The 17,101-nt window shown below is 36.5% G+C and overlaps 1 protein-coding gene across 1 annotated transcript in view; it reads right to left on the reverse strand.

The window, feature by feature from the left end:
- myo15aa (myosin XVAa) overlaps window positions 1-17,101 on the reverse strand; it is a 131,735-nt gene that overhangs the window by 48,627 nt on the left and 66,007 nt on the right. The window contains exons 25-33 of the mRNA XM_051933481.1: window positions 15,058-15,139; window positions 14,837-14,967; window positions 12,808-12,903; window positions 9,663-9,898; window positions 8,010-8,188; window positions 6,524-6,596; window positions 6,056-6,247; window positions 3,316-3,428; window positions 1,616-1,710 (exon numbers count right to left, since the gene is read on the reverse strand). Of these exons, the coding sequence (XP_051789441.1) occupies window positions 1,616-1,710; window positions 3,316-3,428; window positions 6,056-6,247; window positions 6,524-6,596; window positions 8,010-8,188; window positions 9,663-9,898; window positions 12,808-12,903; window positions 14,837-14,967; window positions 15,058-15,139 (1,197 nt within the window). The remainder of the gene's footprint in view (window positions 1-1,615; window positions 1,711-3,315; window positions 3,429-6,055; window positions 6,248-6,523; window positions 6,597-8,009; window positions 8,189-9,662; window positions 9,899-12,807; window positions 12,904-14,836; window positions 14,968-15,057; window positions 15,140-17,101) is intronic.

Below are 17,101 nucleotides of genomic sequence, written 5' to 3' on the forward strand. Positions count from 1 at the left end.
TTGTTAGAATTTTGTGTTTTTTTATTTTGCTTTTGTTTCTGGTTTAGATTTTGGGTTTTGTGAATATTAGTTTGCTTTCCTTTTTTATTTTTTGGAAATTTGGCATTTTAGGATCTTTTATAAATACATATCTCTAAAGAAATATTCATTATGTTTTCTGTTGACATGGGTTTGCAGTTCTTCTCTGCCTGTTTGAGGATTATAAGGCTTGGACTGTTCTGAGAATGTAAACCACAACCTGGTTTAGAGTTTCAGGGTTTGGTCTGCTTTATGTTTTCAGACATTTTTTTATAGTTTTGAGGCCTAGCTTTTAAAGATGAAGCCTTTTTTGAGCTTTGTGTGAACCATGTAATGACATATTTTGCTTCACAGGTATTAAAAGACATATTTGCCTATTCACAAGACAGCACACATTTTTTACGTTGTCCAGTGACAGTATATTGTGGAACATATTATCATGATATGGTTAGTGATTTCAATACCAGTTTTTAGCTTCTCAGAGCCACCTTGAAAAAGCTGATTCAGATAATAAATGGAAGCATGGATGACAGATCTGGCACAAAGGAGACTGATTTGCCTTTTGGTGGTAACCTAATCTGCTATGTTGACAGAATATTAAAATATAGGATATTAAGAACATTTATTTCCTTGCTTTAAGAAGATTCTTCAGATGAACAAGGGAACACATTATTATTACCATCCATCCATCCATCCATCCATCCATTCTCTTCCGCTTATCCGAGGTCGGGCTGCGGGGGCAGCAGCTTGAGCAGAGATGCCCAGACTTCCCTCTCCCCGGCCACTTCTTCTAGCTCTTCCGGGGGAATTCCAAGGCGTTCCCAGGCCAGCCGAGAGACATAGTCCCTCCAGCGTGTCCTGGGTCTTCCCCTGGGCCTCCTCCCGGTTAGACGTGCCCGGAACACCTCACCAGGGAGGCGTCCAGGAGGCATCCTGATCAGATAATTAAAATAGACACTAACTTATAACCAATAAAGCTAACAGCTTTATTTTTAAATTACTGGAAATTAAACTTCTGAAATGATTTGATAACAAATGTATTTTTCCTCTGAGCTGAATATTTCTGTTTTTAAGGAAATATATTTCTTTAGCATACTGTGCCTTTTGCTTACTTATGAGATCTTTTCTTTTGTATTCATATAAACTTCTCTCTCTCTCTCTCTCTCTCTCTCTCTCTCTCTCTCTCTTTCTCTCTCAACTGAATTTGAACAGTGTTAGTAATTGCGTCCTGTAGTGGATTACTGTCACACTGATTATGGCTTTGTGATTCTGCATAGAGTCTTGGGCTCTATGCAAACCTGCACTGATTAAAGCAGTTATAGAAACTGGATGAAAAGAAGTATGGACCACATCAAATTAATGCTGTTGACAGAGCACAATTAAATACTCTTTTCAGTGTTGTTCACCCTTAAGTGATGACATGGTGGCCAAAACACATCGCATCATTCCTGTGCTAGCTTTACTCACTTTCATCTGAGAAAAATTTTCACAATGATATAATGTACATGTTCCCCAGAAACTGTATACCATCATAATTAAATGATACAAATCACTTTTGCACACACACGCACACACACATATATATTAAATTTCTTACCCCATTTCCATAAGATAAGACAGGATCAAACAAGCTATCAAGATACCGGTCCAACCCCTTCTGAGTTCGAGGCTCACTGAAGGTATCGGAATCTACTGAAATAAAGAGACAAGTTAATAATGGAAGCTGAACTAATAAACCTCTTTATCAAACTTTCTTTCACATTGTTTTACTTGCCCAGCTTATGTAGCAAACTAGGATCCGCCATTATCACCCAAAACTTTATTCAATCTAAAATTTGCATGAATTGACTATACTGGAAAATCCATAATAAAATACAGTACAAAAGCAGTGCAAATAAGGCATAATAACCAATTTTAATCTGCAAGCTTACACTGTTCAGATCTCATTTTGTAAAATAACTTGCCAGAAATTTCATATATAAAATGATTAAAATATAACAGTAGACAAGCTGCACCCAGGGCCGGTGCCACCATTAAGGCAAATTAGGCACTCTCCTAGGGCACAAATCATAAGGGGTGGGGGAACCCAGCTGCATGGGTTAGCTACCAAACAGTCGGTTGGTGTAGGGTGCAAAATAACCTAGCACCGGCACTGGCTGCACCATGAACATTTTGTTAATATCCCTTTCTATCTTCTACACATAATCTGATCTTGATCATTACCATTGCTATCCATATTGTCATGTCTTTCATTTGTCAGTCAGTCAGTCAGTCATTGCCCAACCTGCTATATCCTAACAGAGGGTCATGGGGGTCCGCTGGAGCCAATCCCAGCCAGCACAGGGCGCAAGGCAGGAACAATCCCAGGCAGGGTGCCAGCCCACCGCAGGGCACACACACACACCCACACACCACACACATGATGGACAATTTAGGATCGCCAATGCAGCTAGCCTGCATGTCTTTGGACTGTGGGAGGAAACCAGAGCACCCAGAGTAAACCCAATCAGACACACATAGAACATACAAACTCTACGTAGAGAGGACCTGGAAAGCAAACCCAGGTCTCTTTACTGCGAGGCAGCAGCGCTACCACTGTGCCACTGTGCTGCCTCTTTCATTTGTGTAATCTTCAATCATTCTCTTGCCTCAAATCCAAAGTTCCTTGAATAACATTTTTATTAGGTCACAGACCTTATTTATGCACATAATACCCCGCATAAATCAATTTCTTTGTTGCAAGTTTTTCCAAGGGCTTCCTATCTATTCTAATTTTACTTATTTTTCTAGGAAAAAATAAAAAACTGCCCAAACCCTTTCATTATATATGATGTTTTCACCACTGTCTCTGAATCTTAACTACTATGTGGCTACTATCTAAATAAACTGTATTCCTGCACCCTCTGCTATTGTATGCTAAGGCTATATGGTTACTTTGGAGATAAAATAACACATAAGGTAACACATCACTAAGATACCATGACTGCACTTTTTTTTCTGGTACTGATGTAAAAACAATAAGGAATGTCAAACCTAACCATTTCAAACAATGTAAGAAATAGTGATGAAGCTCAGTCTTCTTTATTAAAAGTATGTTACACTAAGAACAAAGACATTCATGTCATAAAATGTTGCAAATCAAGCAATGTTTATTTTACATGTAACCTGTCAGAGAGAACTATGTCTCAGAATAGTACAGTATATAAAATGCAATCAGGTTAACATAGTTTGTTTTGTTGTTGTTTCTACTTAAACACATCCGTCCTTTTATTCAATGCCTTAAACTGTAGTACTCACCATGGCTGAAATATCCATCTGAGTCAGGGAGACTGGAAGGTGTAAAGACTGGGGACTTAATGGCTTGGGGGATGGAAGATTCTTCATCTGATTCAAAACCATTTCCAAAAACACTAAAATGCAATTATATAAAGCAGGTTTATCAGTGTTATGTTATACATCCAGATAAAATGTATAGATATGGTCACTGCCAGCAAATGCTAATGAAATTTAATCTTGATAAACAAAAGCATTTGCTTTGCTATTAATTTCCTCTGAAACTAGATTGTTTCAATAAATATTCTTAAAGAGAACAGAGCAAACTCCTCTTTAGCTGGAATGCCACTTATGACCAACACCTGTCATTACAGTGAGGAAAAGAATGTCAACCTTGCGCTTTGTGAGCGGGGAGGGGTTTGTTACTGTGTGGCTGCAAAAAAATATGTTTTTTATTTCATTGGTACAGAATTTGTAAATAGAGAATACAATGAGGGCTGATTGACGTCATTTATGTTAGGCAGGATGCCTAGAGGGGGCTGGGAGGTCTTGTGGCCTTTGAACCCCTGCAGATTTTATTTTTTTTTCTCCAGCCATCTGGAGTTTTTTTTTTGTTTGTTTTTTCTGTCCTCCCTGGCCATTGGACCTTACTTTTATTCTATGTTAATTAGTATTGCCTAATTTTATTTTCTTATATATTTTGTCTTTTTTCTCTTTCTTCATCCTGTAAATCACTTTGAGCAACATCATTTGTATGAAAATGTGCTATATAAATAAATGTTGTTGTTGTTGATTATAGAGTTTCATGAGCTTGGATGACCTGGGGACCCGGGTTCGCTTCCCAGGTCCTCCCTGCATGGAGTTTGCATGTTCTCCCCGTGTCTGCGTGGGTTTCCTCCGGGCGCTCCGGTTTCCTCCCACAGTCCAAAGACATGCAGGTTAGGTGGATTGGCGATTCTAAATTGGCCCTAGTGTGTGCTTGGTGTGTGGGTGTGTTTGTGTGTGTCCTGCGGTGGGTTGGCACCCTGCCCAGGATTGGTTCCTGCCTTGTGCCCTGTGTTGGCTGGGATTGGCTCCAGCAGACCCCCGTGACCCTGTGTTCGGATTCAGCGGGTTGGAAAATGGATGGATGGATGAGCTTGGATCCTGGAGTTAGGAAATCATTATGCTCTAAGGAACCTTAAATTTGAATGGTGCTGATTTCTGTAATTCAGAAAATCAGTTAAAGTTGGGCTGCGTTGTCTAATATGGGAATGAACAGGCTTATGTGGGTTACATTATATAATTAGGGAATCATTAGGCACAGGCAGAAGTGACTTCAGCTTATACAACATCTCAGTTAGGCTTGGCTTCTGTAATTTGGGACTGAGGATGCTCAGGTAAAGGAGAAATCTACAACAAGGGAAAGATTGGGCACATGTGTTGCATGGTTCTATAACTGAGGAACTATTAAGTTCAAGGGGATATGGTCACTGTAAGCATACCAGTAATCAGAATTGACCATGTTTAAACAGAGCTAGATTCTTTAATTGGGAAAATATTAGGCAGTGGTGGGGCTGTGTTCTTTAATTATGGAATCCCTGTGCTCAGGTAGGATTTGATCATATAACAAGGAATCACTGACTTCCTGTAAAGCTGAGTTTTGTAATTAGGGAAAGGTTATGTTCAGGTGTAGCTGAGCACTGAAACCACAGAATGTTTAGGTTCAGGTGGGAACAGGTTGTGTAATTATAGGTCTTATCAAGTTTAGATAGAGTTCTCAGATTTGTGAATCAATGAGCTTGGGTGGAAATGCATTAAAGTACTATTGGGGCTGACTATTTTATAGGTTGAAATTTTAGTTACATTGATAGATAAGCTGTATTTAATATACATTTGATAGTGCATTGGTTAACGTTATTTAGGTTAATGCTCTAAAACTGATAAATAGCTTAAATACAATGTTCCTTAATAAACAGCTTTAATAAAGAAATGACATTAATTGTGATATGAATACATGAAATAGACAAAATTATTTAATCTAATTGTTTTTTTAGTATCAGTAAAATCTCTACATATCATTCACCAGTCATTATAATCAGTCTAAGGCCCAAATACCATTTCATCCTGACAGAGACAAAAAGGGGAGTTGCCAGATTTACATAATGTAGCACTTACTGGTTAGAATTTAATGTGTTGTAAAACATTGTAGTGACTTGTGAGGATCGGTGCAGAATCAGGTAATCATTCTGAACAAGAGCTATCAGGATGTAGCAATTTTTGATCTGCTGCCTTTTGTTGCATCTTAGGAATTATTGTTTTATTTTGTTAGTATGAAATTGGGGGTGGTTTACATATACTTTGTTTTTTATGTGGCTAAAATATGATTGTCATGCAGGTACATCATGGATGCTGAGATAAGCACAACTACTAGTGACATCAAACAACTGGTTACAACAGATATCTAGATTACTGTAAAGAAATCCTGTATTGAAGATTAACCTTTTTCATCATCATTGCTTACTATCACAGGTTGAAATTCAGTTTGTCTTTGGACATGTTTTCTTTACACATTTGTATTCACCACACATAAGTTGTGAATGACCTTAGAATACTCAAGAATGAATAGATCTTCAATAAATCTATTTTTAAAAGCTAAAAATAAATAAATCAAAACAAAGAAACAAAGACAAAGTTTTGAGTAACCCAAAAACAAATCTGTTTGAAAAGACTCTCAAAACCATAATCTCACCATACAGTGAATCATTTGTTTTGTATAACTCACACATTTGCATTAGACCTGGATCGAGTATGACCCTCTGAAGAAATTAGGAAATAGGATTTTTGTTTAGGAAAGTCTGCCATTAGCTCAAGGTCAGAGATCAAATCCATTACGTAGTCATGCCCAGCTAGTTCAGTCCATTGGTTATTGTCATTCATGGAAACAGACCAGCCTTTCCAGCCCTCTGACACTGACCTGCAGTATAAAAAGAGACCTCTAGTTATTATCAGTACCCAACCCAAAACATAATAGTTTAAGAGATATAAAATCACTTTTTCTCATGGCATTTCTTTTATTTAGCATTTATCCTTTGGAAGAAACCTTTTTAAACTTCAAAACAATATATGAGCGTATTAAATTCTGATTAGACTGGAAATATTTAGATGTGTAAAAATTATATCTTCAGAAGCATAAGGCTATACCAAACAGCATAGCCAATGAGACACTGCAAAGGGACTAGTAAAGACCTACCTGTGTCGAAGAATATCTCTTGCAAGCTCCTCACCCATGCTCCAAGAATGAACTGGACTCAAGAAACTTTCACCTAAAAATGTAAACAAATTCAGTTTTCTTTCCCTATGTTTTCAGAGGTAAGAAAATTAGGATTTGTCTGTAGCTATTGTATTTTGCTTCTTTAGACGCTACTAATAACACTTTACTACAGTGTTTCTTAAATTATGGGTCAAGACTAGTGCATCGATTAATTAATTTTTTAACTACTTCATTCCTTAACTGGTCCCATGAGGTAAAGAACTAAGTTAAGTGACCTTTCATTCTATCTGTGTGGAGATTGCATGTTCTCCCCATGTGTGGATTTCCTTCCATAGTCCAAAGACATGCAGGTTAGGTAAATTGCCATTGCTAAAATGGATCTAGTATGTATGGGTGTGTGTGTGTTTGCCCTGCGATGGACTGGTGCCCTGTCCAGAGGTTGTTCCTGCAATGTACCTATTGCTTGCTGGTATGCGCTCCAACTGTCTTGCAACCCTGTTGTGAATAAATGGGTTTGGAAAATGAACAGGTGGGGGCACTGTTTTAACAATACACTTGTTTCCCATTTTCTGTTTTAGCAATATTCATGCGAGAAATATGCTTACAAAGAAAGAAAAACATTTACTTTTTTGATTAAATGGCCATTGTTATTTGGCTCTTTATAACTTCACTGTCATTATGATAAAAAATTCTCTTCTTAGATCCCAGTATGGTACAGATTTTCTAATTTGGAACCACATGTTAAAAAGTTTAAGAACCCTTGGCTTATCACATTCATGAAATGTAGAGAATGAGAAGTTGTGATTATGCTTTGGTGGTGATGGATGGTCTATGCACATGACAAGATAATCTGGCCTTCCCTGTCTATTGTGAAAGATCAGAGAGCAATGATGAAGATAGGGATGGAAAAGAGATGTTGGTCATACAAGTAACTGAACAAAAAATTTGTTGGCATATTTAATTATTTCAAGCCTGGGAATGAGTATTTGCCTTTCTTTGTTAACTTTATTCAGTCTAATAGGAGTACATGCACACAATACTGTTCTTAATGCAGTGAAAAAAAATTGTGTCATTTGTCTTTCTCTTTAGACACTCTTTTCAGTTTGCTCTTTCAGTTCCTTGTAACAGGTAGCAAGACATGAAAAAATGAGACAAAGACAAGATGTAAAAAAAAGATTAGTCCATGTTCAAAGACGTTAAACCTCTGTTGCCTAAAATCACATCTAAAAATAGCAGAAATTGTAACTGTGTAGTTTCAAATTCTTGTCCAAATGCAACCTAAATATTTTAAAACTATTCTTCCAAAAATACTTCAGCATATGATAACACATCCATTTACACTGAAAAACTAGACAGACTGAGGAAGGGTAATATATATTTCATGTCATTATATCTGCTTTGTGTAGCATGATCAGATGAGGAAAGTCTGTCTCTTTATCATTCATAGCCTGTCAGATCTACTCACCATCAAAGCAGTGGACCTGTAGCACCATGCTGGCTTTCTTTCTAATAGCCATCCACTCTAGCAGGCACAGTGGGTATGTTCTTGCTGTCTCTGGGCCATACTGGGACTTCTGCATTGCCTGGATTAGCTTGTGTTGGCACACTGATTTATACCCATTATAGCCATGGTCTGAGACGAACCTATGTAAATATCAGTTTTCAGTCAAAAAACTACATATAATAACATTCCCAAACCTGTTTAATCCAATTCAGGCTGTTGGAGAGCATGAGGCCATCCTTGCAGCATCTGACACAAATCAAAAAACAATGTCAGTCCTTTATTGTGTCCACTTATACGCACATACTCACTTACAAAAGACCAGTTAGTAATGACAAATAAACCTACCCACATGTCTTTACAGATGTGGAAGGAAAACTAAAGTATCCAGAAGAAAACCCACAACATAAACAAGGACCAGGCATCTAATTCAGGATGCTAGATACATGAGGCTTGCTACTATACTAAAAATTAAGGAAGTCTGAGCTCAGAAACTGGAAATACACAATATAAAAATGAATAGAACTGAAAATAAACAAATTTGAAGAAAACAAAACAAAAATAGTAGCGCAATGACTGTGAAGTAACTCATGGAAATCTAAAAAAAAAAAAGAAACAAAAATAAAATGTAAGGATTCTGCTTTTGCTTGAATGTAAACCTGAAAGCACACAATGAAAAATTAAATATATCCAACCATCCATCCATTATCTAACCCGCTATATCCTAACTACAGGGTCACGGGGGTCTGCTGGAGCTAATCCCAGCCAATACAGAGCACAAGGCAGGAAACAAACCCTGGGAAGGGCGCCAGCCCACCACAGGGCACACACACACACACACACATCAAGCACACACTAGGGAAAATTTAGAATTGCCAATGCACCTAACCTGCATGTCTTTGGACTGTGTGAGGAAACCGGAGTACCTGGAGGAAACCCACTCAGACACGGGGAGAACATGCAAACTCCACACGGGGAGGACCCAGGAAGCAAACCCAGGTCCCCTAAGTGCGAGGCAGCAGCACTACCCACTGCGCCACCATGCCGCCCCAAATTAAATAAAATAAAATAAAAATAATAAAATTAAAGCACATCCATGTGGAATAATAGTAAACATTTTAAAAGAATAATGTTACCGTAAAAAAGGAGTTAAATAAATAAAACAATTGCCATGTGACATGATAGTGCAACTGTACAAGACTCAGACCCTTGGTGGTAATCCATCAGATTGATCAACATTTGCTTGCACTGTTTTATTTTAAATATAGTGAGCCTGAGTCCTGGCCTTATTTTCTTCCCTGGGATATAATCATTATGTGTTATGTTATGTTACTTTGTTACTATTAATGAATCAATGAATCAAGGTCAAGTGGTTATGAATTTTTTAAATAGTAAATGCCAAGAATAAAGAAAGGTTACCTTGCCACTTCTGAAAGACCCAGTTTATGGACCACTGTGTCTAAAAGTTTTGTATTTGTCACACTCTCTTAATTTATGGACAGGATTAACAGAAGACAAATAGGCATTCATGAAGAAAAATGAGTACTGTGAACATTATTAATGAGCAAGAACCCAATGAACTGCAAAACATTAAAAAGGACAAATATATATTCTTACTTTAGCAGGTATTTGTCCAACTTAGTTGATGGTGCAAATGAGCTCAGACATGCAGCCAGCAGCAGCCACCCCCTTTCTGCATTATTTTCATTTGGGTTCCTCCACACTTGGTTAGAAATTTGGGAAAGTATCTCATCCCTCAGGCTGGCAGCAAAGAGTCCCTTCTGGATAATATAATTCCCAAACAAGTTCTCCTGTGCTCCATTGAGATGGGGATCTCCCATGAACCGCATGACCTTGAGCAAAAACATTTTATTTATTAAGATTTCAGAGAATTTCATAGTGGAAAAATTATAGGAAGACTCAAACACAGAGCAGACAATCCAGCAAAACAACCTACACACACTGACATTTAACAGAGGCTCCTATTTATCTATCTCAGCATCAAAACTAACACTATGTCCTCCAAATCATATTTTTTATCCTGTCAGAAAACCTTTTGACACAACATTCTTAACTGTAAGATGACTTACCTGCAGAGAACCATGATTCAAGTGATGTAGGTCTGAAGTTCCCTCTTAAGGACTAAGCACTACAGCCAACATTTTATCTTGTTAAATCAAACTTCATATGCATTTTTCTCTCAGGTCAACTTGTGTTGTTCTTCTGGGGCTCTCTGTTGCTTCAAGTGTAGACTACATCCATCAGATAGCCATGATAACCTATCACATCTGTAATGTTTTACTGGTGGAGGACACATTACAGTATATGTATAAAGAATTAATAAAAAGAGTTTGTCCTTTCACTGGTATTTTCCACAGACCTCCATCAATAGCCTTCAGAACCAACAAACAACCACTAGTGTCACTTCAGGCAAAGTTTTTACTCACTAGTGGCCTCCTAAGACTAATAAGTCTTAGGCCTTTTGTTTCGATCTAATCCCACTAAGGCCCTTGATATCCTTTTTTGTGTTAATTGCTCTGTCAAAATTAATGGAACTGTCATAAGCTCTGCACAAAAATTTCTGATGTGTATTTAAGTATAACGTTTCTTGCTATCTGCTACTCCTCACAAAACCACAACATTTGAATATCACTTCCAGTTACCATCTGCACTTGCTTATCATGGAAAATAACACACAAGGAATACTGGGAATACAAATGATGATCAAGCCTTTAAAATGAAAAAAGAAAAAAAAGCTTTCATGGATCTTTAAGTTAAAAGTTACAGGACCTCCTTTATGACCTTATAGTCAACAAGTCATACATGTTCTTCAAGAGTATGTACCATATTTTATGTCATATGCAGTATGGTACTGAGCAAGTACTGTGGTACTTATTACTTCAGGTACAATTTTAAAATCCATACAATGTGCGACTTTAGATTGAATTGCATGTGTTTGTACTAAGGCTGACAAATTAGCCAAAAAATATGTTCTGAATATTCCAATAAAAATAAATAAATATTGTAATATATTTGAACTGAAGTAAACAATTCTGGGTGTATGTGTATAGGTATGGTTTATAGTTTATTATTATAGCAACTGCAGCAGAGGTGGCAACAACAAGCACAAACGACAGACCATCTAAGCAGGAAAAAAATCAGAGTGAAACCATTATGTAAATATAAAAAATCACCAAAATCCTGAACAGGTGCACCCAATAAAAGACTATCTGCACAAGAATCTTGTCTTCAGTCCAGTAGTGATACTAAGTGATCAAGTCCTTCTTAGGATAGCAAGCTATAAAATGAACTATGAAAAGGAGCTTAAATCCTTTGAAGTTACAGTATACGCTCTTACCTATATTATTATTAATAATTTAACTTTTCTTCATTCATGGTAAGTCTCCATACTCTGAAGTGCTTTGATTTGTGCACTGGTGAGTGAATGCTGAAGCTTTTAAGCAAAAGTGTCACTTGAAAACACAGTCCATCACAAAAATGAGACTTAATGTATGTACAAAGTGACACTCATATAAAGAAAGTAGAACCAGACACACATAGCACTGCCTGTACAGTACATATGTAGCCACCCATGACAGCTGAAACATGCTAAACACAGTTATTATTATTTTGCCCAGACTAAGAGGCTTTTTGTTCCGTGAGGCCAGAAGTTGTGAAAGGGAACACTGTTGATCTCTCTTTAATATAAATTAAGGCATTGCAAATCTGTTCCTCATGTCATAAATAAAATAACTGAATGTGCTAAATGTTGTTTTGCAATGATCTTTAAATATCCTCATTATATTTTTATTTAGAAGACATTTTTATTTGCAACTACTTAAAAATTCTGTACAATGAGTTTGGATGTTTACCAGAAAACTGCTAAGTTAGCAAACCATAAAGAGAAAATGTTTAAAGCAAATCACAAGAGTTTTACAATCTGGTTAATTTAAAAAACAAAATATAAAATATACTTGGTGCAAAGTAGACGTAGTGTGTGGCATGACTTAATAAGTTTGTAGCATGGTATGCTAGTTAAGTACTGTGAACAGGAGGCAGCCATCAAGGAATAACAGATGGTATTATACTACGTAGATTCTTTTTTTTCTCTTTTACAGATGCTGCAAAAATGTAATAAAGGTGGCCTGAATATTTTTATTTACACCTCATTATTACCGAGGCTGCAACCATGTAAGACAAAGTCTAATTGTGTGACATTGTATTTTGGCTGAGGTAGCTAAATGTACACTTCTGGTACCGAAAAGGCACCTTAAAGTAGGAATTTAAAGTGTTATAATAATAATAATAGGAAAATCAGAATTTTGAGTTATTTTCTAACTTACCATAAAACAATAGTTAAGAATCGTAGGTTTTAGAGTAAATCAGATGCAGAACAATACTGTTAGTGTACTTCTTTGAGTACACCTATACAGTAGATAAAAAACAGAGCTCAAATGCAGAAAAAAACTAGGGGTGTAACTTGACATTTTAATTCAAATAACAACGTAACCATTCAAAATTATGAAAAGGAAGTGCTATGCAAAAAGATATCTTCAAAACACTAGAGCATTGCATAGTGTGTTCAGGGTAACAATGCCAAAATCAGTATGAGATAAAACAAACAACCATTGTTATACAATTGAATGCCTGCTTTTGCTTTTGAATAAGACTTTTTTCAAATAAATTTGATTTATATTAGAATGATGACATTTGTACACATTGGTTTCTGAAACTAATAAGTAAAATAAAAATTACTACCTACCATTACAAAGATATTCAAAGCTTCTTGCTTAAGTTCATCTTCCACTAAGGTCAAAGGTGACTCCAGGGGGATAGTAAGCATACCAAAATAAGGTTCCTGTACAGACCAAAAAGAATTTAAAAATTCATAGGCAAAAATAAGGATATACTTTTTATCTTTCTGTGAAAAAGCCAGTGGAACACTGACTGATTATAGTCTAATAAACTAATAGTCTAGTATAATATAATATAATATAATATAATATAATATAATATAATATAATATAATATAATATAATATAATATAATATAATATAATACTGAGCAACTCCAGGAGACAAAGTCCAAATTTCCATCTAAGCACTATCTGTATGAGATCTGCATGCTCTTTATATGCCCGTGTTGTTCTTTTTCTCCAAGCACTCATGTTTTGTTCAGGCTTAAAGCAGGGAGGATATGAAAAGGCATACAAAATCCCTAGTGGGATAAAACAACTTTTTCTTTATCACGTGTGTAAAATTCCCCAGGCTTGTAAGAAAAAATCTGTCATCATCATCATCATCATTCTCTTCATCATCATTATCATCAAATCATCATCATCATCATCATCATCTTCATAAGTTTAACTACCATTTTCCAGGTTTACCCAGGTTAGCCAGTTATCCTCCGAAACTATTTCCTTCACTGTCTATGATCCTAAGCATCCTTTGGGGTAAAAAAACATTTTTCTCATGTTAACTGACACCACCTCCAACCACATTTTCTTTGGCCACTCTCTTGATTTCATCCCCTACACCACCATCATGGTGCATCTCTTCATCCTCTGCCCTTAGTTCAATATGTTCAAACCATGTTAGTCTGTTTCTCCTCATCACAAAAATTCCTGCCTCTATACAAAGTCTTTTGTAATCTTTCATCTCCTTTTGTGGCATTCTGCCCATTCTCTTAATAATTTCTATCTGTATAATTTTCAGCTTTGCTTCATATTCTTCCGTCATTGTCCATGTCTCACTCTTGTAGAGCATACTATACCTCACGCAGCTATTAGAAATCAGAATGGAGAACTACTGGAAGTTCTTCCCTATACTTCTCTTCCTCAGAGCTTTCCTATTTTCTTCAAAACAACTCCATACCATAATTTAAACTTACTCCATCGGCATCCTGTACCCACCTAACACACTTTCTACAAAGATAATTCACACTTGCTACCTGCAGACTCCTGCACTCCTCTAATTAACACCTCTATCACTATCATGAAAAGCAACGCAATTTAAACAGATCATGAGTGCAGCCCTATACTCACCTTAAAGTTTTCACTATTCCTGCTATCACCACCATTCATTCTTCCTCATATGTTGACAGTACCATAGACACTGCATTCATTCACAGTTAACATTTTCGATTTCCACCTCACCTCCTCTTGTGGCACCCTATCTAATGATGCCTTTACCAGATCTACAAATGCATAGTGCCGTTTCTTTTCCTTTGCTTGATGCTTTTCACGCATTTTTCTAGCAACAAAGATGCATCTGTTGTTTCCTTTCCAAGAATGAAACTACAATACATTTTGCTTTTAGTCGATCCTTGATTCGCTTTTCCAGCAATCTTTCAATAAGTTTTGTTACGTGTTACAAAACCTTGATTGCACAATACAAAAAAAATCTCTCACTTTTTTAATTTATGAACATAAGATATTTCTTTAGACCTTTATTAAAAGAAGTGAAAGGTGTGCCTGCTTTATGATCTCAGCTAAGTTTAAAGCAGATTGGTTAAATGTTAATATCTTTCCTGGAATGATACCTTTGATGTAGTTCTAGGAGTATCAGAAACCAGACTGAATCAATTCAACCTCACCACTGTACACATCAAACAGAAACAGATGCAGAAGAAGCTTATTGAGTTGATCTGCCATGCAAGACTGAGAAACAATACATAAAGCCTCAGTTGCTGAAATCTTATAGAACGGTTTTGCCAGGGTTGTTTATTGCCAAGAAACAGTGAAGGTCACAGGCAAATAATAGTAACAGGGATTAGAGGAAAACACAAATGACCTGAAAATGTGATCGTATGAATCTAGAGATGAGGAAGTTGTTGATATCAAGTGGCAGTGTGAGCTGTGCTTCAAGCTGCACTTTAGGAGACTGTACCAGGGCCAGACAATCTGAATGAACTTCTTTAACAGCTGCAGAAAAAGAGCACAGCAGATATCCATTACAGAATAGCTAACACACAGTACTTGCTACCAGGCCAATATATAAGGAAGAATACCTACCTCCTGCTTCTTGTAGTAAACCTCCAAGTTCAGCTGGAATGGCTAGATGGGTAACATTGACAACTTCTCTCTTCGTAAGTTCCTAATCCAGAAGAAAAACAAAACAAAAAAAATATATAAAGACTTTGGATGTACATAAAATGAAAGTGACAAAAGACAACAGGGATTGGGGGGCTTATAACCTAATTTATTATTTCAAACAACTGAGTAGAACTGGTACCAGAACTGTCATTGCCATGGAATGGTATCAAAGAACATGCCACAGAGAGTCAGTCCTATGGACGATGAACATTTATGGATTCCAGAATTGTTACATTTTCTGCAGCCTATACCAGAAGAATTAGGCACAAAGTTGGAATCCGCTTTGGATGGTGTGCAATTTATCCAGACCAGTCCAGTCTAATTAAATTTAATGAAAACATGTTAAATATTTAGCAATGACTATCACTCTACAGAAGTTAAATGTTGAAAGAAACTTTATCTTCTAAGACTATCCCGTATATAAGCAACACCTTATTCTTTAAGTAAAATGTTCACAAACTATGCCTTCCCCAACAACACAGATAAAGAGTTGGACATTGAAAAGTATCATCTCTAGACAGAGGAGCAGCTTCAGCGACAATCTGCTGTCACTGTCCTGCTCCACTGACGGACTGAGGAGATCGTTCCTCCCCCACACTATGCAACTCTTTAATTCCACTGGGTTGGGTAAACTGTAACATTATACAATGTTATTGACTGTTATACCTGCCTCGCACTCTCCACCTTGCACTTTTTAAATTGCACTGTGTTTTTATCACTCTTTAATTAATACTGTTTTTATCAGTATGCTGCTGCTGTGAATTTCCCCTTGGGGATTAAGTATCTATCTATCTATCTATCTATCTATCTATCTATCTATCTATCTATCTATCTATCTATCTATCTATCTATCTATCTATCTATCTATCTATCTATCTATCTATCTATCTATCTATCTATCTATCTATCTATCATCATCTGTAAATACATGCTCTCTTCTATTGAATTGAATTGAATTCCTTTATTGTCATTGTAAGGTACAATGAGATTCAATATGCAAATCCTCCATAAATGAATTTTCCTATTAAATGATAAAAATAATAATAATAATAACAACATAAAAAAACAATGAAAAATATACAACATAAAAGCTATAATTCGATACCACATACAGATACAATGGGTTAAAATACTCTCAGTGGTGCACTAAGAGTAACAATGCTAAAGTAGCTATGGTATTTGGAATACTTTGGCCATTCTGTGCACCATTATATTGTTACAGAATGATTACAATCAAATGCCTTAAATTTGCAAACAATATGCAATTAATTTTGATATATTTAATAAAGCCTGCAGCATGGATGTGATACACACAATTTTTCTGCATATGCACTATTTACAGTGGGGCAAAAAAGTATTTAGTCAGCCACCAATTGTGCAAGTTCTCCCACTTAAAAAGATGAGAGAGGCCTGTAATTTTCATCATAGGTATACCTCAACTATGAGAGACAAAATGAGAAAAAAAAAATCTAGAAAATCACATTGTCTGATTTTTGAAGAATTTATTTGCAAATTATGGTGGAAAATAAGTTTTTGGTCAATAACAAAAGTTCATCTCAATACTTTGTTATATACCCTTTGTTGGCAATGACAGAGGTGAAATGTTTTCTGTAAGTCTTCAGTGATGTGATCAGTAAGTGATGTTTTGGGGCTGTCGCTGGGCAACACAGACTTTCACCTCTCTCCAAAGATTTTCTATGGGGTTGAGATCTGGAGACTGGCTAGGCCACTCCAGGACCTTGAAATGCTTCTTACGAAGCCACTCCTTCGTTACCCGGGCGGTGTGTTTGGGATCATTGTCATGCTGAAAGACCCAGCCATGTTTCATCTTCAATGCCCTTGCTGATGGAAGGAGGTTTTCACTCAAAATCTGACGATACATGGCCCCATTCATTCTTTCCTTTACACGGATCAGTCGTCCTGGTCCCTTTGCAGAAAAACAGGCCCAAAGCATGATGTTTCC

Source organism: Erpetoichthys calabaricus, chromosome 11 (assembly GCF_900747795.2).
Source record: "Erpetoichthys calabaricus chromosome 11, fErpCal1.3, whole genome shotgun sequence".
NCBI lineage: Eukaryota > Metazoa > Chordata > Cladistia > Polypteriformes > Polypteridae > Erpetoichthys > Erpetoichthys calabaricus.